We start from the raw sequence: 22,259 nt of genomic DNA, 5'->3' as shown, positions 1-22,259 counted from the left end.
CTGGGTCCCTCTACTGCGCATGGCACGTTGCGTACCTCTCTCCCAGCAACTGGCCTGGCGGCAACGCGGCCTGAAACCAAGGAGGCGGAGCTGAGATTGGGTCGAGACTGCTTGCTAACTCCAGGACCAGGTACCGGGCTGGCGGGGCCGCCTGGTGCGCTCCAGGGAACGGTCCCTCCTGCCCTGACGCCGATTCCATCTCCTCGGGGGCGGGCCTCCGGCAGAGCGGCCATCCTAAGCCCCCCCTCGCCTTCTACGGGCCCCTTTTCACCCGAATTCTCGATTCCCGCGATGAGGGGCTGCAGCCCGAGAGCAGAATAGGCTTGGGCCTGGCCCGGAGACACCGGAGCAGAGTTGCCGGGCTCCCTCTCCTCTTCCCCCCTCATTTTCAGGTGGGAAACCTGGGGCCCAGGTGGCAATTTGTCCTGATCTAGCAAAGAGGAGGCATATCCTAGGCTGCCCTCTCCCCGCATCCCCCCACCACATCCCCATCTCATCCCAGGCTGGATAGCCAGGGGGTCAGGCCCTCGTAAGAACAGAGATCAGGTACTCCCTGAATCAGCCTAAACAGAGCTTCTGACTGTCTTGTTTTCCAAAATGTTTAAGTGCTCACAGTAGATTGGGGTGGAGATGAGGGGCGGGGGTAGGGAGGTGAGCGAGAGAGAAGGGGTGTGGTTAAATAAAATTGTTCAAGTTTTCAGGAAATGGGGAACTAACTTCTATGCCCAGCCTTCTGCTAAGATATCCTAGTATATTCTAACTTGACTTCTCCCAAAAGAGCAAAAGCCGTTCGAATTGATTCTTTTATTATTGTAATATCTGTTGGGGTAGAACCGTATTCCAATATGTATTTGTGGCATTAAAACAGTTTTTCATTGATTGATGGATACTTTTCTTTAGAGACCCCCGAGACTGTTTCTTGTCCCTGAGAGTTGAAGAAACCAAATCTTTCCTGATTTTCAAATCTCCTCAGGCCAGGAGCCTATTCAGCCATATGTTAGTGCTGAACGGGTTAAATCTGTTGCCCCACCCCCACCCTTTAACTAGGTTTCTTAGAGGTACTGTGGCGCAAATGCAGTGTTTATAGTTGTCATCGCAGACATGGAGGAAGTTTAGAAAACCAGTGACAAAAATAGGGAAAAAAGGAAAAATCAAAGTAAATGAACTCCTTTCTATACCACTTGGCATCTGGTCAACCTCAATGTCCAATCAGGTGATGCTTTTTCAGTCATTATATCTTTGCACACACAGTCTTGACACTTCTCCCTAAGCTTCTCTATTATCACTCATGGTTTCTAGAGCACAGGCTTTGGAACAGACCTGATCAGTCCTCCACCACTTGCCTGTGTAACTTTGTTTTTTTTGTTTGTGTGTTTTTTATTTTTTGGCCATACCACACAGCTTGTGGGATCTTAGTTCCCCAGCCAGGGATCGAACCTGCAGTAGAAGTGTGGAATCTTAACCACTGGATCACCAGGGAAGTCCCATGCCTGTGTAACTTTGGGTATTTAACCTCTCTGAGTCTTAATTTCCTGATATGTGAAACGAGGATCTATAATACTTGCTGTGAGCTGATCTCCATGAAGCATTTAGCACAGATCCTGGCACATACTAAGTTCACATAAGTGTCTGCTGCTTTTATTATTTTTACCATTATTAAGTTAACAGATACAGGAGTGCCAATATTAAGTGTTGGTCACAGTAGCCCCTGGGAATGCAACAGTGAATGAAATGCGTTCCCTGCCTTGACAGAGTCTCTCTTCTAGTGGAGGAAACTGATAAATAGGCAATTAAGAGAGTGGTAGGTATAAGGGTTGAATACAGAGGCCAGACATCTAACATGGGTAGGGAGGGGCGGTCAGGGAGGACTTCCTGTAGCACAGGACACCTGAGATGAGTAGTGAAGGACAGGTAAAAGTTAACAGATTGGGAGAGTGTTAGTGGTCCACAAGGGGAAGCAGGATCGTTAAAGTTTTTCTTTGGGTTCCACTTCCTACCTGCCTTTCAAGCTGCATGTCCTAAATATGGACCTATTCCAAGGCTTACTTCCCAGCTCTCTGCTTTTCTCTCACCATTTTCCTCTTTAGTGAATTTTTGTCGCCCATATAGCTTTAACTGCTAACTTCCAAGTCCACATAGCCATCTCTAACCCCTCTTTTACGCATCAGTCTTTTCAGTACTTCTCTAACTGAATGCTATTTCTACTTGGGATATATAACTGTTTTCTCAACCTCAGGATGACCTAAAAACTCAAACTCATCTTTCCACCAAAACTTCCATCTCTGAGCTTTCCCATTTTGTCTTTGACACGCTACTCTTTTCCCAGTTACTTGGGCACACACAAAAAAAGTCGGAGTCATCAGAGTTGTTCACAGTTAGAATGGGTTCCCTGATTAGGTAGTGAGTCTCTGGCATGAGAAGTTTTCAAGCAGAGACTAGATAACCTTATATTCAGGAGTTTTTTTTGTTTTGTTTTGTTTTTTTGCGGTTCGCGGGCCTCTCACTGTTGTGGCCTCTCCCGTTGCGGAGCACAGGCTCCGGACGCGCAGGCTCAGTGGCCATGGCTCACGGGCCCAGCCGCTCCGCGGCATGTGGGATCCTCCCGGACTGGGGCACAACCCACTTCCCCTGCATCGGCAGGTGGACTCTCAACCACTGCACCACCAGGGAAGCCCCAGGAGTTTTTAAAAGCAGTTCTTCCAAAGGGTGGAGGATAGGCTCGATGACTTATGGTGTACTTACTAACTAAATTTCTTTATTTTTCCTTCTCCCTATCCATCTATTTCTTAATATTCCCTCTGCCACAGGCTCTTATCACCACAGATGTGGTCCAGTATAATTGTATTCTAACTGGCATTCCTTTTCTGGGTTATTTTCACCTCCCCCTCTCCCATCGTTTTGCAGATTAATATTCCTTAGAATGTTCCTTAGAACAAGGCTTCTCAAATGTCAATATGATGGTCCACAGATCAGCAACATTACCGTCATATGGGAGCTTGTTAGAACTACCAGGCCCCACTTCAGACCTTCTGAATCAAAATCCGCATTTTAACAAGATCCCCAAGTGATTTACATGCACAATAAAGTTTGAGAGACACTACTGTAGACCACTGTTCTGTGTTTGTCACCTTTCTGTTCAAAACCTACAGTGGCTTCCTGCTGCCTGCTGAATAAGATCCGTGAGCTAGCATGCACTTAAGGCCTGTTAATTGTTCTCATATGTGTGGAGTTCTGCTTCTGTAACCGCCCTCACATTAATTGGAGAGTATATGCAAAGTGCTGAAATACTGCTCGGCACATTTGGTCAGTCCTTCAGTATTACTGAGTGCCTCCTCTGTGCTAGGCGCTACTCTAGAAACCAGGAGATACACCTGTGGATATGTAAGCACTAAATAATCAGCAGCTAATACTATTTTATGCTTGGAATTCCCATTTTCTTTAAGTCCTGTTTGACATTCAAGCCCCACCTCTTCAATGAAACTATCCAGGTCCACCTAGCTAACTGTAATCTTTCCCTTTGCTGAACTTCATAAAGTGTTGCCCATTTCTACTTTTGCATTCCCCAGACCTGCTGAATTAAAATCTTTGGAGGTGGGAGTTTGGGCGGGCATCCATAGATTTTTCTAACAACACAAATGAATTTGAAACACATCCTGATTTGGGAACCAGTGGTTCAGATCATTAGAGAAGCTGTTGAAGTGGCAGCCTAGAACCAGTTCTTGGGTCTCTCCAATTGGGCAGTTATATTTGTTTATACAGTGTTTTGGAATTGACTTTATTTTCTATTTCCAGAGCATAGATAATTCCTTCTGAGGATAAAAATCATCTCTTTATCTACATTAATATTCTCTTTCCTTTCTGTTGTAGACTACAGATGGACGTGGATGTTGTCTTCTCTTAAATTTCTTTGGCTTGATGCTTTGTGTTTAATGTTATTAGACAATGTGCATTCTAATAATCTTTTTTTCCCAAATTCAATCTATATTTTTACTATTTCGTAGCAGGATAAATTATTCTCAGCATGGTGGGGTGGGGCTTCTATACGATCAGTGTTGGGGTGAGAATAAATGCAATTTGGTAAAAATCTATAGATGATTTTGAAAGGCCTCCTCACTCCCCTGGATTGAAAACCATTGCTTCGCTTTCTCTGAAGCTGTTCTAAGGACTTTTAGATTCTGTGTACCACACTAAGTCCCCGCCCCCATTGCTGCACCACTGCCGCAACCCCTCACAACCCTACCCTACCTTAAAGAAAGGAGGGAAATGTGGCAGGGTTTTTTCTAGATTCTTCAAAAGCATTTCTGAGTATTTATTTTAATCATTTTACTTTTAAAATCAACTTTATTCAGATGTAATTCACCTATAACAAAATACACTTTTTTTTTTTTTTTGGTTTTTTTGGCTGCGCTGGGCCTTCTTGTGGCGTGCAGGCTTCTCTAGTTGCAGCGCACAGGCTCTAGAGCGTTTGGGCTCAGTAGTAGTTGCAGTGTGCGGGCTTAATTGCAGTATGTGGGATCTTAGTTCCCTGACCAGGGATCAACGGGCCCCCCTGCATTGGGAGCGCAGAGTCTTAACCACTGGACCACCAAGGAAGTCTCAAATACGCCTGTATTAAGTGTACAGTTTGTTGAGTTTTGACAGATACACTCACATAACCACCATGCAATAAAGATACAGAACTTTTCCATCACCCTGAAAAGTTCTCATGTGTCTCTTTGAAGTTGGTCCCTCATCTCACTGTTGGTCCCAGGCAAGCAAGATCTGCTTTATGGGACTTCCCTTGTGGCTCAGAGTTTAAGAATCCAACTGCCAGTGCAGGGGACACGGGTTCGATCCCTGGTCCAGGAAGATCCCACATGCCACGGAGCAACTAAGCCCGTGCGCCACAACTACTGAGCCTGTGCTCTAGAACCCGCAAGCCACAACTACTGAGCCTGTGTGCCACAACTACTGAAGGCTGCGTGCCTAGAGCCCGTGCTCTGCAACAAGAGAAGCCACCGCAATGAGAAGCCTGTGCACCGCAACAAAGAGTAGCCCCACTCACCACAGCTAGAGAAAGCCTGTGCGCAGCAACGAAGACCCAACGCGGCCAAAAATAATAAATAAAATAAATAACTTTATAAAAAAAAAAAGATCTGATTTCTGTTGCATTTTTACTTTTTCTAGAATTTCATGTAAATGGAAACAGTATGTAGATCTGTGTCTGACTTCTTTCACTTAACATGAAATTGTTGCCTGTATCAGTAGTTTGTTCCTTTTTATTGCTGAGTAGTATTACATTGGTGTATGTACCACATTTTAAAAATCCATTTACCAGTTGGCAGATGTTTGGATTGTTTCCAGTTTGGGGCTCTTGTGAATAATGCTTTTACAAGCATTCATGTACAAGTTTATGAGAAAATATGTTTTCATTTCTCTTGAGTAGATTACCTAGGAGCAGAATTGTTGGGTCATAAGAAGCTGCTACACCATTTTCCAGTGTGGCCATATGTGTTTGCATTCCCACCAGCAACGTATGAGAGTTCTGGTTGGTTGATATCAACACGTGGTATTGTCAGTCTTTATGTTTAGCCATTTTGGTGGCTGTTTAGTGGTATCTCATTGTTGGTTTATGAACATTTCCCTGATGACAAGTGATGTTGAACATCATTTCATGTGCTTAGTGGCCACTCATATATCTTCTGTTCAGATATGTTGCCCGTTGTTTAAGCTGAGTTGTCTTATTATTGAGTATAGAAATTCTTTATATATTCTGTATATAAAGTCCTTTGTAGACACACACACACACACACATATACATGCACACACAATATGTTTTCTCCCGATCTTTTCATTTTCTTAGTGGCGTCTTTCAAAGGCAGACATTTTTAATTTTGATAAAGATCAATTTATCATATTTTTTGTTTTATATTTCATGCTCTTGATGTTCTTTTTTTGAATCTCTACTTATCCCAAGATCATGAAGATTTTCTCCTCTGTTTTCTTTAGTAGTTTTAACTTTCTGTTTAGTTCTATGATCCATTTCAAGTTAATTTTTGTGTACGATGTTAGGTAAGGGTCAATGTTCATTTTTTCTAAACAGATATCAAGTTGTATCCAGACTGTCTTTCCCCATGAAATTACTTTGGCCATTCTTTTGAAAATTAATTGACCATATATGCATGGGTCTATTTCTGGATTCTCTTTTCTGTTCCACTGATCCATTTGTCTATCCTTAGACCAAAGTACACTGTCTTGATTACTATAGCAATAAAGTAAGTCTGGAAATCAGGTAATGTAAGTCATAACTTTCTTTTTCAAAACTGTTTTGGCTATTTTAGGTCTCTTGTATTTCCATGTAAACCTTAGACTCAGCTTATCAATTTCTTTTAGAAGTCTGCTGGAATTTTGATTAGCATTGCACTGAATCTGTAGATCAATTTGGAGAGAATTAACATCTTAATGATATAGAGTCTTCCAATCTATGAACATTGTGCAGACCTCTTATCTAGATCATCTTTAATCCCTCTTAGCAGTGTTTTATAATTTTAAACGTACAGGTCTTATCCATAATTTATTAAAATATTCCTAATTATTTTATGGTTTTGTAGGTATTATTGATGGTATTGTTTTTTAAATTTCATTTTCTACTTGGTTGTTGCTAGTATATAGAAATACAATTGCATTTTATAATTGACCTTTCTAAATTCATTTTAAGTATAATGATTTTTTTATAGAATACTTAGAGTTTTCTATGTATACAATCATGTCTACATAGAAAATCATAAAGAATTTTACATCTTTTCCAATCTATATGCCTTTTATTTCTTCTTGCCTTTTTGCATTGGCCAAGACCACTAGTACAATGATGAATAGCAGTGATAAGAACATTCTTGCTTTCCTTCTGTCCTTAGAAGAAACTCATTCATTCTTTTTACTGTTAATAGATGTTAGCTATAATTTTTTTTTAATTTTTGAATTTTATTTTTTTATACAGCAGGTTCTTATTAGTCATCAATTTATACACATCAGTGTATACATGTCAATCCCAATCGCCCAATTCAGCACACCACCATCCCCACTCCCCTGAAATTTTTTATACGTATCTTTTAGCAAGTTGACTTGGTAAATTCTATTTCTATTCTATTCCTAGTTGACTATTCCCAATTGACTAAGAGGTTTTTTTTCTTTAACTTGTGGGTTAGTGTTGAATTTTGTTAGATGCTTTTTCTCCATTTATTGAAATGATTGTATTTTTACTTGCTTACTCAGTTAATAAGGTAAAATGACATCGATTCATTTTTTAAAATTCCTTAAAATTGGTTGTTCTTTATTTGCAAACAACTTCAAACAAAGACAGTTTTGTGTACATTGACTCATTTTTAAATGTTAAACCAATCTGTTATTCCTGAAGTAAGCCCCACTCGGTCATGATGTATTATGCTTTTAGCCATTCTAGATATAAATTCTTAACTATAAATAGCAAACATAAGATAAGATCAGGATGATATGAAAAAAGATACATTTGAGAAATGGCCAAAGCTCTTGGAAATGGGTAACAAAAATGTAAAACTTAGTAGAAAGGTTGGAAAATAAAGTTTGAAGACGTCTCCTAGAAAGCAGAGAGTTGTAAAGTATGAGTGAAATAAATACAAAATTGGGGGCTAATTCTAGCAGTACACCTTTAACTATTAGAGTTTCTGTTCCTATTTCTTGTCAAAGAAATGATATTCCCCAGAATTGGAAGCCCCAAATCTCCACACTATAAAGGCTGACTAAGTGCAACTGACTAAGCAGCTAGTCCAGACCGCAGCAGGATGGAGGGCCTCTGGAAGGCCGTCTCCAGGGGAAAATTGGAATGGATGAGTTTGAGTGTATGGAAAAACACACTGATGAGACTAATAGCAGAAATGTTGAAGTATTTGGAAAAGTTAATAGCTACATGGAAAAACAAACAAGTGAAGAAATGAGGACATTATTAACTCTATTAAATCATTATTTTCCCCCTCTAGGGGGGGAAAATGAGTGTATGGGGAAGAAGACGTGGTCACCTCTGTTTGCCTCAGTGAAGAACCATGTTTGCATAGTCCTAGTAATGTAAATTTGGACTATTGTTTTAACCAAAATTTATGTCAGAACTATGTTGGGAGAATGAAGGCAGGAATGTAGGGTGCAGGAAGTTGATGTAGGAGAGCTTAGTCTTCCCCTACCATGGTAGGAAGTTAGTAGATAAATGTCTAAAATGGATAAGTCATGACACATAAACAGCATTTAAGAATGATGATAAAAAGGAGGATAAACAGACAAAAGAATTGAAGGTAATTGCTTCTGCAGAGGGGTCAGTGGAGGGTTGGGTCATGAGAAATTTAAAGATTAATTTAAACAAAAAAACCCTATAAAAAACTTCTCTTACAGATATTGCAGTATTTCAGAATGTATTTGGCCAAAGTACATCCAGGTTTATTGTCACTTAAAGTTTCTCTAAACAAATCTTTAGAATCTAGGAATTTGTAGGTCTAGCACAGTGCTTTGAATGGTAGACTCATAGTAAGTTTTTGTTAATCAACAAATATTTCTATAAAAGCAGATTTGACTAACAACCTGTGTCTATTTTCCTTTTAGGTTTAAATTTTTGAAATTGAAGTAGGTCTACACGTTAGGAACTCATGTCTTTTCTTGTAAGTAAACCAGAGCGAATTAGGGTGAGTGTTTCTCTTCTTCTGGCTTTACTATTTTTTATTTTCTGAAAAGCAGTGTGTTTGGCAGATATTTTAGGAGGTTTTTGGGGTTTTTTTTTATGTGATGTTCAGAATCATACAGAAGTGAGGGATGTAGAAAGTAAAGTAGGTATTGCAGCCTCCACGCCTAAGAAAAGAACTTGCAGGGACATCCCTGGTGGCGCATTGGTTAAGAATCCACCTGTGAATGCAGGGGACACGGGTTTGAGCCCTGGTCCGGGAAGATCCCATGTACCGCAGAGCAACTAAGCCTGTGTGCCACAACTACAGAGCCTGTGTGCCACAACTACTGAAGCCCACACGCCTAGAGCCCGTGCTCCACAACATGAGAAGCCACCACAATGAGAAGCCCGTGCACTGCAACGAAGAGTAGCCCCCGCTTGCCACAACTAGAGAAAGCCTGCGTGCAGCAGTGAAGACCCAACGCAGCCAAAAATAAATAATAAATAAATTTTTTAAAAAAAGAAACGAATTTGCAGGCAGAGGCTGGCCAGAGACATAGAATATACCCACCAGCTTGTCTGATAGAGAAGAAACAAGGTGGCTTATTTTATGATTATCAGTCATTCAACATTAAATGAGTTGCTGGCCCTTTTCAGTGTAGACGTGTACCCACTAATGATCTGCCTGTTTCCTACACATTTTCAGTGAGTTTGTGTGTGTGTGTGTTTGTTTGTTTGTTTGTTTTTTGCGGTATGCGGGCCTCTCACTGCTGTGGCCTCTCCCGTCGCGGAGCACAGGCTCCGGACGGGCAGGCCCAGCGGCCATGGCCCACGGGCCCAGCTGGCTGCTCCGCAGCATGTGGGATCCTCCCGGACTGGAGCACGAACCCGCATCCCCTGCATCGGCAGGCGGACTCCCAACCACTGCGCCACCAGGGAAGCCCAGTTTGTGTGTTTTAAAAATCAGCATCGGACTTCCCTGGTGGCTCAGTGGTGGGGAGTACGCCTGCCAGTGCAGGGGACACAGGTTCGAGCCCTGGTCCAGGAAGATCCCACATGCCACAGAGCAGCTAAGCCTGTGTGCCACAACTACTGAGCCTGTGCTCTGGAGCCCGTGAGCCACAACTACTGAGCCCACATGCCACAACTACTGAGCCTGTGCTCTAGAGCCCACGAGCCACAACTACTGAGCCCGTGTGCCACAACTACTGAGGCCCGTGTGCCTAGAGCTTGTGCTCCGCAACAGGAGAAGCCACCGCGATGAGAAGCCCACGCACCACAGCAAAGAGTAGCCCCCGTTCACTGCAACTAGAGAAAGCCCGCATGCAGCAACAAGGACCCAATGCAGCCGAAAACAAATAAATTAATTAATAAAAAAAAAAATCAGCATCAGATTGTAATCATTGGAACACCTTTTTGAACCCGGGCCCTTGGCAGTGAAGGCACGAAGTCCTAACCACTGGACCACCAGGGAACTCCCATCATAGGTTTTAATTGAAGGCTTTTTGAAAAATTTTATTACACCTGAGAACTTCACTAGCTAAAATGACCTCAAGAACAAATACTGGGTTTAGCTTCTTTACAAGCTTCCTAAATGATTTCCTAAAAGACTATCTTGTTTATTATCAAGTACTCAATTTCTAACTGCTGTAGTAATTATTTTAAAATTCTGTAACACTGTATGTGTACTGTGAGACATTGTGAATATACCACTTTCTTTTTTTTTTCTCTTTTGGCCGCACGGCTTGTGCAATCTTAGTTCCCCAACCAGGGACTGAACCCGGGCCACAGCAGTGAAAGCCTGGAATCCTAACCACTAGGCCACCAGGGAACTCCCTTAATATACCACTTTCTTTAAATATTAAGGTGTCAATTATATTTTGTGTTCCAGTGAATATAAATTTTTTATATCAATTTTTTAAATTTACAGTGTTCTTTTTTTAATTTGGAAAAAATTGATATAGAGAATGACGTTATAGTTTAAATTCATAGTCCATATTATGCAACTTATTTCTGAATGTTCCTTAATCTTCCTTTTTCTTATGTTTATGTGGTAAGAATAACTTATATTGGAAAGAGTAAACCTCGCTATTAATTAAGAGAAACAAAACAGAATCCCTCCTTAGCCTGAACTCTACCCAGTGGAAAGAATACCCCTAAGCCAAGCTTTAATACCAGCCCTTGAGTGAAATACAACCTTGATCCCATTGCTTTTATGTACGAGCTGCTTTTCTATTTCAACCTAACCTGATTCAGGTGAAACCAGACCGCTGATCAGTATGATGGAAATCCAATACTAGTTTGAAATAGTCCAGTAAAGTGAACCATAGATTAGTCATGCTAGTTTGGTCCTTGTAAACTTGGTAGAAAATGTAAACGTTGGTGATGTCTTTAGAAATCCCAGCGGATGAAAGAATATGCAGTTTGCTATTTCCTTTTACAAACTAATAGGGGCTTGTGAAAAACTGTTTCATCCCTATTTTCTGTGTGTGAATTCCAGTAGTTTTCAAACTGGCATTAATGATCCAAAGCATCTGTAATAGACAGCCATGGGATGAATAAGATGGAACCAAAAGGCAGTTTTATGTATAGGAAGGACAAAAGCATGCTTCATTATCAGGGCCAGTGCTACTTATTTCTCATCTGTCAGATTTAAGAATTGTTCATCAAATTAGGCAAAGAAGAATAGAGAAAGGAATTAATCTATTGTGTTCAGTTGATTTAAATCCAAGATTCTTTTCAAAACTTTTCCATAGAAATGTAGCTTAACTGTACTGCATGATTCGCTTTTTGTAGTTGTCTTTTTATCTGTCTAATGGCTGATAGTTAATTTTCTGTGGCTTGGAAGAAATACTAATTCTCTTTGGGGTTTTCCTCTTTAGCGGTGGGTCTCGGAAAAGTTCATTGTTGAGGGCTTAAGAGATTTGGAACTATTTGGAGGTAAGTACAGTATGGCATTTAGCCATCACTTCAGGATAAATATCGCTGCCTTTTTGTTGATTAAATCAATTTATAGAAATTAGCAATTTAAGGGCAAGTTGTTATATTTGTTTGGCTACAGCTGTTATATTTACTTGGCTCCTTTTTGAATCCATGCTTTCCCCAAAATTTGAGGACTAATCTGGCAGTTGTCCTTGGCCTGTCTCGATTGTTAGAAAGCCAGTATTTACTTAAAAGCACACGTGTTTCTTCTAAGTATTTGGCTATGAAATACATATTCTTAAAGGAAAACAAAGTAGGTGTTTAAAAGTCTCTAGCCTTGAAGATTTAAAAAATAAAATTATAGTCAGGACAAAGGTAGCAGTGATATAAAAGTTATGGTTTTTCTGATCAATCTAGTTGACTCATCTTTTCATGAGACTTAGAGACTAGAGAAAAAAAAAATCTGTCAGGATAAAAATACTAACTTCCTATTGTAAAATCTAAATGTTGATTCAGAAGTAAAGTAGGTTTGCAATTTTGAGGTTTAACAAATCCAGGCACTCCCCTTTGGCTATTTTCCAACTGAGCTGTTTTGGGAACTGTGATCTTGCCTTAAGGCAAGGAAAATTCTTTTTCTATAAAAATAATAGTAGTAAAGCCCCTTTCTTTTTATCTGTACACCATGATACTCTCTTCAGCTCCTATAGCTAAAGAAATGGGTTATCAGATAGAGTGTGTTGGTTAACTGATCCAAACTACCTCGAGAGGCTTGAGTAATTGAAAACTCAAACTTGCTAGTGACTAGGTAGCACCTATTAATTTATTTTCCCTACTGCCACTCAAAGAACTTCTGGAGTTGAATTATTCATAAACTTTGTCAAAGGGTTTTAGAGAAGACAAATAAGAGTTTAGAAAAATGATGAGTTATTTTTGTTTTGGTTATAAAGAATAAAAGTAATCTGCACAGTAAAGGAAAGGCTAGTGGAACAAAAATACTATGTTCTGGTGCTATTCTCATTTTTTTCCCCAGCATTAAGGGCAATACAGTGGTTTAAAAGTAAACATTGGCATCGATGGAAATTGAGTTGGAAGTCCAGTTTACATTAATTAGCTAAAAGTATTCCAGTTATGTGAATTAGATGAATGGATTTTGGTTTCAGTGTCTTGAGTGTAGGATCTCTGGATGTCTTTTGATAATTCCCTAGTCTCTGGTCTGAGGAGAATGAAGAGATTGTTCTGTATATTGTTTACAGCTTAATGAAGTGTATGTTACCAAGCTGATACAGCTTGGAATTTGTCTTCTGCTCTAAGAAGCCTTGGTTTGATTTCCTTTTACCTATTCACCTGGCTTATCTTTGACTTGTAAGAAGCCCCTCTTAAGCAGCCGCTCCTGCCATTTATATACCAGAAAACTGATGTCCGTGGCACACACACACAAATCTTATTTTGATAAATTGAGGCTAATTTACTCTGCACCCAATATCTAGCAATATAATTTAAGATATTTGGAGATGTGAAATCATTCCAATACTTTACAGTTAAAATCTTTACTTTGATCACTTTTCAGAATAGAGAAAATAAAAAGCACAGATACAGAATTCGTCTTCTTTTGGAGCAGAAAGTCATTTAAGTTGTCCTTTGCTTTATTCATATTCATCAGGAGTAGCAGAGAGCCAAAAAGCCCTTGCTTTATTTTCATTTAGAATAGAATGTATCTGACTGGAGAATCAAATTGGGTAATGGTCCCACAAACACATGTGACTGTATTAAAACTTTTTGTCTTTTTTTTTGGAAAACCTGTTTTCTAGTCCCTGCACTCCCTGGGAAATAGCCAACCATGCATATAATTTTATAATGAATTTTTTGTTCACAGTGTAAGACTCTGAAAGTAGCCTATTGAAAGTAACATTGTGTGCTGATGGAAAGTAATTGTATGACCAGAACTATAGCAGTTGAGTTGTACTCAGTAAAGAATACCCGTAGAATAAGAGCCTTGCCAAGTTTTGAAGAGCCATAGGTTCATGTTTAAAACTCCATCTATCTGCAGCATTTTTACTGTGGATCTCTGGGGCTGTGTGTGTGTGTGTGTGTGTGTGTGTGTGTGTGTGTGTTTATATGTAGCACTGCAGGCACTTTTTGCTGTAATGATTCTTAAGTGGTTTCCATTAGTAAATGTAGTCCTAAGTGCAGTAATTGCTGTTCTGAATGTGGGTGTGTCTTCTTCCAAAACCCAAAATGCCAACACTCAATCTCTCCACTCCAGAGCAGCCTCCGGGTGACACTCGGAGAAAAGTAAGTGATTTTCCAGGCTCTAGCACTGTGGCTTGTTGCATGGAGGTGACTTGTGGAATGTTGTATGTTTTTTTGGTTGGCTTATCATTTTATGTTTCTGCTCATCTGTCACTGAGTTTTATACATGGTATAATTGTTCTCCTTGTGGGGACTTAGGTTTCACGCTAGAGAGATTCTGATGTGTACTTTGAAAACTGAAAAACTCTCAGGCACTTTTTCCGTCTCCTCCCCTTTGTAGCCTTACCAGTCACCAGCCACCCCCACCAAAAACTAAAAGGGACAGTTTCAACACTCTAACATGTGGTTATCTTTCAGTGGCTAGTAGTACTAAGTTTCCCATCCTTAGTCTATTAATAATAGATTTCAGTCCACAGAGATAATATAGATCTCTGTCTAGATTATAAGGCAGGACGTCAAATCTAGTTTAAAAACAAAACCCCATGTTTTAAAGTACAAAACAGAAAATGTATTTTTTTGGCAGAAGTTTCAAGACTCTTGCCCTGCTTCTTACTCTTCTAGTTTATTTTACCAGTGGAAATAACAGCAGCGTGCCAAGCTGCTTTTTTTTTTTTAATTTGTTTATTTATTTATTTATTTTTGGCTGCCTTGGGTCTTCGTTGCTGCGCGCGGGCTTTCTCTAGTTGGGGCAAGCGGTGGCTTCTCTTGTTGCGGAGCATGGGTTCTAGAGCGCGTGGGCTTCAGTAGTTGTGGCATGCGGGCTCAGTAGTTGTGGCTTGCAGGCTCTAGAGCGCATGCTCAGTAGTTGTGTCTCACGGGCTTCGTTGCTCCACAGCATGTGGGATCTTCCCTGACCAGGGCTCGAACCCGTGTCCCCTGCATTGGCAGGCAGATTCTTAACCACTACGCCCCACCAGGGAAGTCCCCAAGCTCCTTTTGATACTGTGAATCAGTGTCTTATACAGAGAGGATAAGAGCCCTTTTCTCCATAGACGTCTTCCTCTTTTCGGATAACAGACCTTTGTGCCTTTTGCAGGCAGCTCCAAGGTGAGTGAAGGGTGATGCTGCTGACTAGGGATTTCTTTCTGAGTAAAGCTTGGCTGCGCTTTCCTAGCCAAGAGCACTTCACTATCAGATTCCAATATTTTCCAGTCAGGAGACCAAAAACGTGCCCTACAGGATCAGTTGGGTATTTTTCCAGAGTACAGCGCCAATTATATATAGTTCTTATATTTTCACAGCGGCTGACGTTATACCAAAAGTTATCTTGTGTGAAACCTTTGGGAGGTTGAATGTGCTTATTTGTTGGACATTTCATAAATATTGTGTTTGTGGGCTTTATTGCATTTTGTCTTTAAACAAGCTCTTTAAACAAAGTTATCCTTTTATGGTCATTTCTGGATAGCAGTAGCTTATGTGTTTTTCAAATGCTTCAAAATGAACAAAGTGCTTTTCATGGTGGGGGAAACTAAGAAAAGACTTCGATAGAATTCGTTTCTTTCTCTAGGCAATTTGAGATTATACATTATACTAATAAAACCGTGCCATGCTATGTTTAACGAGAATGGGCTAAATATCTCCTTTTCATCTGAATTTTGACCTTTTCTAAATCGGAAGCAGTATAATGGACTAACCTGCCTTTCTTGTGGTAAAACCAGACCAAATCTCTTCCTTTCAAAATAGTGCCTTTGTTTGTTTGTTTTCCTAAATAAAGGTCGCCTTCTGTCTGAGTTCAGACTATAGAACATCCACAAAGTAGAAAGCATCCATTTTAGGGTCATTTCCGGGGAGTTGGGGACAGAATGGTAGAGGGGTCACAGCAGCCACCAGACGAGTTCATTTCATGCGATTCTGGATTTGCCCAATGAACTTATCTTCCCAATTACCTAAAGAATTTCATTTTCTAAACCTAACACTTTGAAGTAGTTTTCCATAGTCAACGAAGACAGTAGAAATATTGTCAAGTTACGAACTAATCATATCAGTAGTTTAATGAATCATTTCTCACCTAGGCTCAACAAAAGTGTGGCTTCAGTGTGTAGCCTGGTAGGTAGTATGTCTTACGTGCACTCCTGGCAAGGAAAAGGGAGATAGGTAATTTTAAGAAAAAAGTATCCTATATGTAGTTTATCCAAAGGGAGTTATTTAAAGTGCCTATAAAAGAATTTTTTTAAATCTCAGGTCTCAGCTGTTCCTCATAGTCCTTTTTTTTTTTCAAATTAGAGAAACAAGGAGTTTGCCTAGAGATCAGAGGAGAGACCTTCAAATACAAAGTCATTCTAGGTTTGTCCTCGTTGGGGCCATATTGTTACCTGCTAAAAAATGCAGTCCTTTCTCACATGCAGGTGTCAGATTCTGATCTGTGAAGTTCCCCTGGTAACAGGGAAGCTAGGGAATGTGTTGTAGGAGGGCTGGCGTTTGCGGTATAAGTCAGCATGTGGAACTGTCTCCAGTGGAACCGACTGGTACGTTTGCTCTCCTCTCCAGCCCATGGGAATAACAAGGTCATGGGCAGAAAACCTCCTGAGTTCAAACGTTGCTTAAATAATTACTTTTTAAGTAGATGCCAGTACTGTTGTAGGCCTTGGGGAATACATCAGTGAAGGAGACAGACAGGCCCTGCCCCGACAGAGCTTGCGTTCTAGTAGAGAAGACAGGCAGTAGACAAAATAAACTGCAGTGACCGCTATGAAGAAAATCAAGCAAGATGACATAATAGAGTGACTGGGAGCTGCTTTACTCGGCGGGACAGAGTCTTCAATGAATAGGTGACATTTGAGACCTCAAGGATGAGGAGAAGCAGCGATGGGAAAATAGTGGGGCAGGAGTGTCCCAAACGGAGGGACAGCCGGTGCGAGGTTGCTAAGACTGCTGGTTCGTGGGGGTCAGGTGCGGTGGGTCAGGGCAGCCCCGTGTGGGGCGAAGTCGTGGAAGTAGGCAGCGGCCGGGTCGTGTGGATCCTCACAGGCCAGAGTAGGGGGTGTTGGGTCCGAAAGCAAGCCCCTGAGTTTTGTGTTAACCGGTGACACTGATTTTATTGAGGGCAGGTCGATACTTGAGAAAACAGCAAAACAGAGCAAGAGTCTGTGCAGCGGGTTAGAGGTATGAGGTGAAGCTGGGACTCCCCAAAGTCAGCCTAGCCGGCGGCGACGTTCTCAGCAGCTGGGGAGTCGCCGTGTCGGAGCTCTTGGTTTAGGCTTTTTGCTCAAATTGTTACCGAGTCCAAGCTTGCTCCGCTCGCCGCACACCAGGTCAATAAATTGGGAGACGAGGTGTTGAGGCCAGGGATATGACTTTATTCGGAAAGCCGGCAGACCGAAAAGATGGCGGACTAGCGTCTCCAAAAAAACCATCTTATCGGAGTTTGGATGCCAGTTTCTTTTATAGAACAGAGCGGGGAGGAGATGAGGAAGTAAAGTAAAAAGGCCGTAAGTTTTGCAAATATCACCTTGAATGGCCAGCCTCGGGGAGGGGATGTGTTCATTTCTTCTTTCTCGCAGCCATCCACAGGTGGACGGGGGTCAGGATGCTTCCCTGAACAAGCTTCCCTGAACAAAGGCACTTTGGTTTAACATTCAGGCAGAGGGGCAGGGTTCCCTGAGGCAGGCCATTGTGTATAGACAGTATCCTTTAGTGAACAAAAGCAATGGAAGCAAAGGTTAAAGTAAAACAGATCCAACATGGAGTCAGATTTGGTTCTTCCCTGTTACAAAATCTGTACTCCATTTTGTTCCTTGATTGTCTGTGTGAGGCACTGGCTGGCACCAGTATCTTGTTTTGAAGACAAGATAGTTTCAAGAAGCTACAGTGGCTATTAAGTCATCCTAGAATCTGTTTTCGGAGCATTTGGAAACACAGAAACCTGTAAAAAACAAAATCAAACCGACTTTAACTATCGATCAAGCCCTATTTAGGAGTCTCTGTTTTCTCCATTTTCTCTGTTCCATCTTCTTTGCTGAACAGGAGAGTGACCAAAAAGTAGACAGCAAAAGAGAGAGGGGAAGAAAAGAATTCATATTTATTGAATACCTGTGATACACCAAGTCGTGCTAAGCTCTTTATATATTTTATCTCATTTCATAGTCACAACAACCCTATGAAGTGGGGATTGTTCCACGGATGAGATGATGAAGATCTCAGGGCTTAGAGGGACCTGCCCAGGGTCACAGAGCAAGGGATAGACTGAGTTCAAGTTCTGCCTATCCCTGGCCCCTAAGCCTCGAGTCTTCACATTATACCATATATTTTACTTAAAATAGCCTTTCCCAAATCATCTTCCCCCAAATTTAACGGATGTTAGGCACAAAAAGACTTCTCTGGACAGGTATCTTTGGGAAATGTTAGGTTAAACGAAGTTATACTTTGTCAAATTACAGAACTTCTCAAAGCCCTTAATATGGGAGTACCGCTTGTGGTTGTCCATGAGAAGGAGAGTGCTGCATTTTGTAACTTAATTGGACGTGTAAACTTCTTTCATGCGTTAACTGGCAGGATCTGTGTTCCATGGGGCCTCCTTTGGGGAAATCCTGCATTAAAACAACTAGGTAGAAAAGTGGACAAGAGACAGAAATAGGCATTTTCACTCTGGAGAAAACCCACGTAGCCAATAAATGCATGAAAAGATGCTCAACTTCATTAGCACTCGGAAATGTAAATCAGACCCACAATGAGACTGGCAGAAATGAAGTCTGAATATACCAAGTGTTGGGGAAAAGATGGATCAACAAGAACATACATGTATCGCTGGCGGGAATGTAAATTGATATAACCATTGTGGAAAACCGTTTGGCATTTTTTTCTAAAGTCGAATGTTCATATACTCTGTGACCTCCAGTTCCACTCCTAGGTGTAAGCTTTAGTGTAACTCCTGCATTTATGTGTCAAGAAACACATTCAAGTGTGTTTGTAGCAGCACAGTTCATAATAGCAGAATGAAAAGTAACTGCAAAAGCCCCTTAGCATTGGAAGGATAAATTGAGGTATGTTCACAAGATGAGCATTATACAATATGGCTAAATACAACAATATAGGTGAATCTTAGAAATAGAAAGTTGATTAAGTTGGAACTGGGATTTGCTAACAGGGCTCAATTCTGCTTGACTGGGCTCCTCTTAACGTTAAGTGGTGCTGGAGGTAAAACCCCATTTGGTTTCTTTCGTCACTGGCAGCATCAACTGTTTTGAAACCAGATGTGTTTCAAACATCAGGCACCCCACCCCCACCCCAAGGTGATACCAGCACGTCAGAATATTCGCGAATCCAGCACTTTTCTGTCTCGTGCTGAGCCAAGAGCCTTCGTGTATTCAAAGACCTTTTCCTAATCAGAGGGCAGGTTTAGGAACGCAGCATATGACATGTGAGCTGGCCTAAGGCTCTTTGTTTCAGTTAGACATACATCTCAAGAAAGAGGATCCCAAAGAAAGAAAACTACTCACAGTCCCTAAATCGTACAAATAAATTTAGGTTTGGAAGAAGGAAACTGAACCTATTAAACTGAAGGAAGAGCCATTGGCCTGCCATGTATTTTGCCGGGCACTTTTCCATCAGGACCTCACATGTGACACCCACATCCTAAATGGCTGGAATCCAGCTTCATTTGCAGCCTGGGTGCACAGGGACGAGGGAGCAGGTCACTTCTGCTGCCTGGGATGATGGCTGAGACCTGACAGCTCTGTTCCCTGCCTGCAGCCCAGTGTGTTAGCTGTTTTCTGGCTTCACTTGGAAATGTCAGGGAATGATTGGTCTGGCCTCTTGGTTTGCTAACAAGGGGGCCTCTTATGGCCACATTTTGCCTATAGCAAGATTCAACATCTGATCTTTGGGTTTTTTTAGTCAGGACCTTAAAAATAGGACCCTAGGGACTTACCTGGTGGCGCAGTGGTTAAGAATCCGCCTGCCAATGCAGGGGACACGGGTTCGAACCCTGGTCCGGCAAGATCCCACATGCTGTGGAGCAACTAAGCCCATGCGCCACAACTACTGAGCCCACGTGCCACAACTACTGAAGCCCATGAGCCTAGAGCCCATGCTCTGCAACGAGAGAAGCCGCCGCAATGAGAAGCCTGCGCACCGCAAGGAAGAGTAGCCCCTGCCCGACACAACTAGAGAAAGCCCGCGCACAGCAACAAATACCCAACGCAGCCAAAAAAAAAAAAAAAAGGACCCTAATGCAGCAGGAAATTCAAGAGAAACCCCACCTCTCCATTCCCCTTCTCTTTTCTAAATGTGCCTTTCTCCAGACATCCTTTCCCAAGTAAGAATTTCATAGTTTTTAGCAAATGAGCCAGCTGTTGGGAAGGACAAGCAAACCAAGTGTTGACTAGAGCTGGCCCTTGTCCCCACCCCCACTCGTAGATAGCGCTCACGCTTGCTCTGATATTAGTGCCAGTGACTGCATTGAACAGCTGATGCTTTACTTTCTATTTCTCATCAAGTAGGGCTGGAACTGTTTCTTTGCTCCAGGGTCAGAGTTTGTATGTTTGTTTACATGCCAGTCTCCTTGTGGGTCTGAATTACCATCTCCCCACTCTCATCCCGTCCCCAAGTTCCTCTTACTAACCTGTTTTTCTTTTTCTTTAGACCAATGAGGCGAGCGCAGAGTCGATAGCATCCTTTTCTAAACAGGAGATCATGAGTAGCTTTCTGCCGGAGGGAGGGTGTTATGAGCTGCTCACCGTTATAGGTAATGTCCAGGACTGTCATGCTCCAGGGAATCATGGCAGCCGTCTCAGCATCCTCGGGTGAATGTGTGCCAGAAGCTGTCAGCCAGTTGGCAGGATTCGTGGAGACAAAACTGGCTTTTGTGGTTCTTCTATGGTTTTCTTCTTCCAAGTGTAGGGGAAGAGATCATGTTTCCAGGAGAGAAGCTCTTTTCAATTTTTCCTTTTGGGCTGTACACTTCTGGTGTCCTGGGCCATAGTCAGTTAGAATAGTTGGCTGAGAAGGAACTGATGGAAGAAAAATCAAGAAATAACAGAAATGAAAGTTTTAACTTGAATTTTCTTTTAAAATCAAGTCTCTTTAAGGAAGATGAAAACCTGTGTTGCTCTCGTCCCTGTTTATGGCATTTCCCTTTTCTTTTAGGCAAAGGATTTGAGGACCTGATGACAGTGAACCTAGCAAGGTACAAACCAGCGGGAGAGTATGTGACAGTACGAAGGATTAACCTAGAAGCTTGTTCCAATGAGATGGTGACATTCTTGCAGGTAATCGAACGTGAATGTGACACTTGGAGGGAGGGCTCTTAGTTCCAGCAGTAACCACAAGGCATCTTTACATCTGTCTTCTGAAACAGCTGGCGGGAAACGAAGGTAGACCAAGCCAGGAAGTTACGGAAGCTCTTGGTGAAGAATCTTGGGCATTTGGCATTAAGGGTTCTGTAACACTGCTCAGCCCAATTTATATTCCCCTCTTCTTCACCAGATCCTCCTGTGACTCATTTATTCACGTATTTATTATTCAGAGAGGCTAAGTAACTCGCCCCTGGTCGCTCACACTAGTAAGTGGCAGAGGCAGGCTTCACACCCAGACAGTCTCTTTCCAGGTGCGGGGCAGCTCGCCTGGCCACGGGCGACCGTCTTCCGACTCTTAGTGTCCTGTTTGCCTGAGGTTCCTTTCTTCTGGAGAAGCAAGTAGCTGCCCTCTTGTTAAACTGGGAGACACTGCAGGTCTAGTAAGTGCCTGGGGATGAAGGCTTGCCCTGGGAACTCCCTAGATTTAGGGCCTGGCTCAGTGTATTCTCAGTACAGTTGGCTGCAGCCCCTCCCCCTTCTTCAATTACAATGTTTTTCTGAACTCACGCTTATCTGACAGTGCTCCAATACCAGTTCATGTGTTCAGAGTAGTTTTGGGGTCTGAGGATGGAACAGAATGTCAGTCCCAGCTCAGTTATTTGGGAAAAAACTTACCTGAGTTTGTTCTAGAGCACATTTGAGCTTTGTGATTCTTGTCTTTATCCCGTACAGCCGTGGACAGGCAGAAGGTGCTGCTGCCTATTTGACCTTGGCTCATTTCCCAGAGGCCAGGACCCTGGAGTTGCTGTAGTTCTTTTGTCCAAATTTTTTTTCACATCTTTTGTCCAAATTTATTTTAAAATTCCATCGGTCTTACGCTTTTCATAGCTGCTTCTGAGGAAGGGAGCTCTCAGCCTGAGGTCGCTGGAGAAATCTATTCTAATGTTTAGTAGTTGTTGTTTGTTCTTTAATGCTTTCTTTCCGTGTTTCTATTGCTAACAACATTTTCCTTTATAATAGGAAAACACTTATTTGTTTTATCTTTTTTTTTTAATTTAAAAATTTTTGGGGTCTTTGTTGCTGCGTGCTGGCTTTCTCTAGTTGCAGCGAGTGGGGCTACTCTTCCTTGCGGTGCGCGGGCTCCTCATTGTGGTTTCTTGTCTTGTTGCGGAGCACGGGCTCTAGGCGCGCGGGCT

At 41.9% G+C, this 22,259-nt stretch overlaps 1 protein-coding gene across 12 annotated transcripts in view; it reads left to right on the top strand.

Moving 5' to 3' along the window:
• The window catches only part of STRADA (STE20 related adaptor alpha), a 29,801-nt gene continuing 7,542 nt past the window's right edge, over positions 1-22,259 (top strand). The window contains exons 1-6 of one of the 12 annotated variants that reach the window (XM_033846833.2): positions 1-130; positions 8,602-8,657; positions 11,542-11,599; positions 13,845-13,873; positions 20,411-20,513; positions 20,915-21,036. In XM_033846833.2, the coding sequence (XP_033702724.1) occupies positions 8,646-8,657; positions 11,542-11,599; positions 13,845-13,873; positions 20,411-20,513; positions 20,915-21,036 (324 nt within the window). In that variant the 5' untranslated portion in view covers positions 1-130; positions 8,602-8,645. Of the gene's footprint in view, positions 131-261; positions 393-8,595; positions 8,682-11,541; positions 11,600-13,844; positions 13,874-20,410; positions 20,514-20,914; positions 21,037-22,259 lie in introns of those variants that run through there. The other 11 variants (XM_033846830.2, XM_033846834.2, XM_033846831.2 and 8 more) reach the window with 11 other exon arrangements.

This window comes from Tursiops truncatus, chromosome 20, assembly GCF_011762595.2.
Source record: "Tursiops truncatus isolate mTurTru1 chromosome 20, mTurTru1.mat.Y, whole genome shotgun sequence".
Classification (NCBI taxonomy): Eukaryota; Metazoa; Chordata; class Mammalia; order Artiodactyla; family Delphinidae; genus Tursiops; species Tursiops truncatus.
The sequence above is the reverse complement of the archived record's forward strand: the minus strand, read 5'-3'. Positions and strand labels throughout refer to the sequence as shown.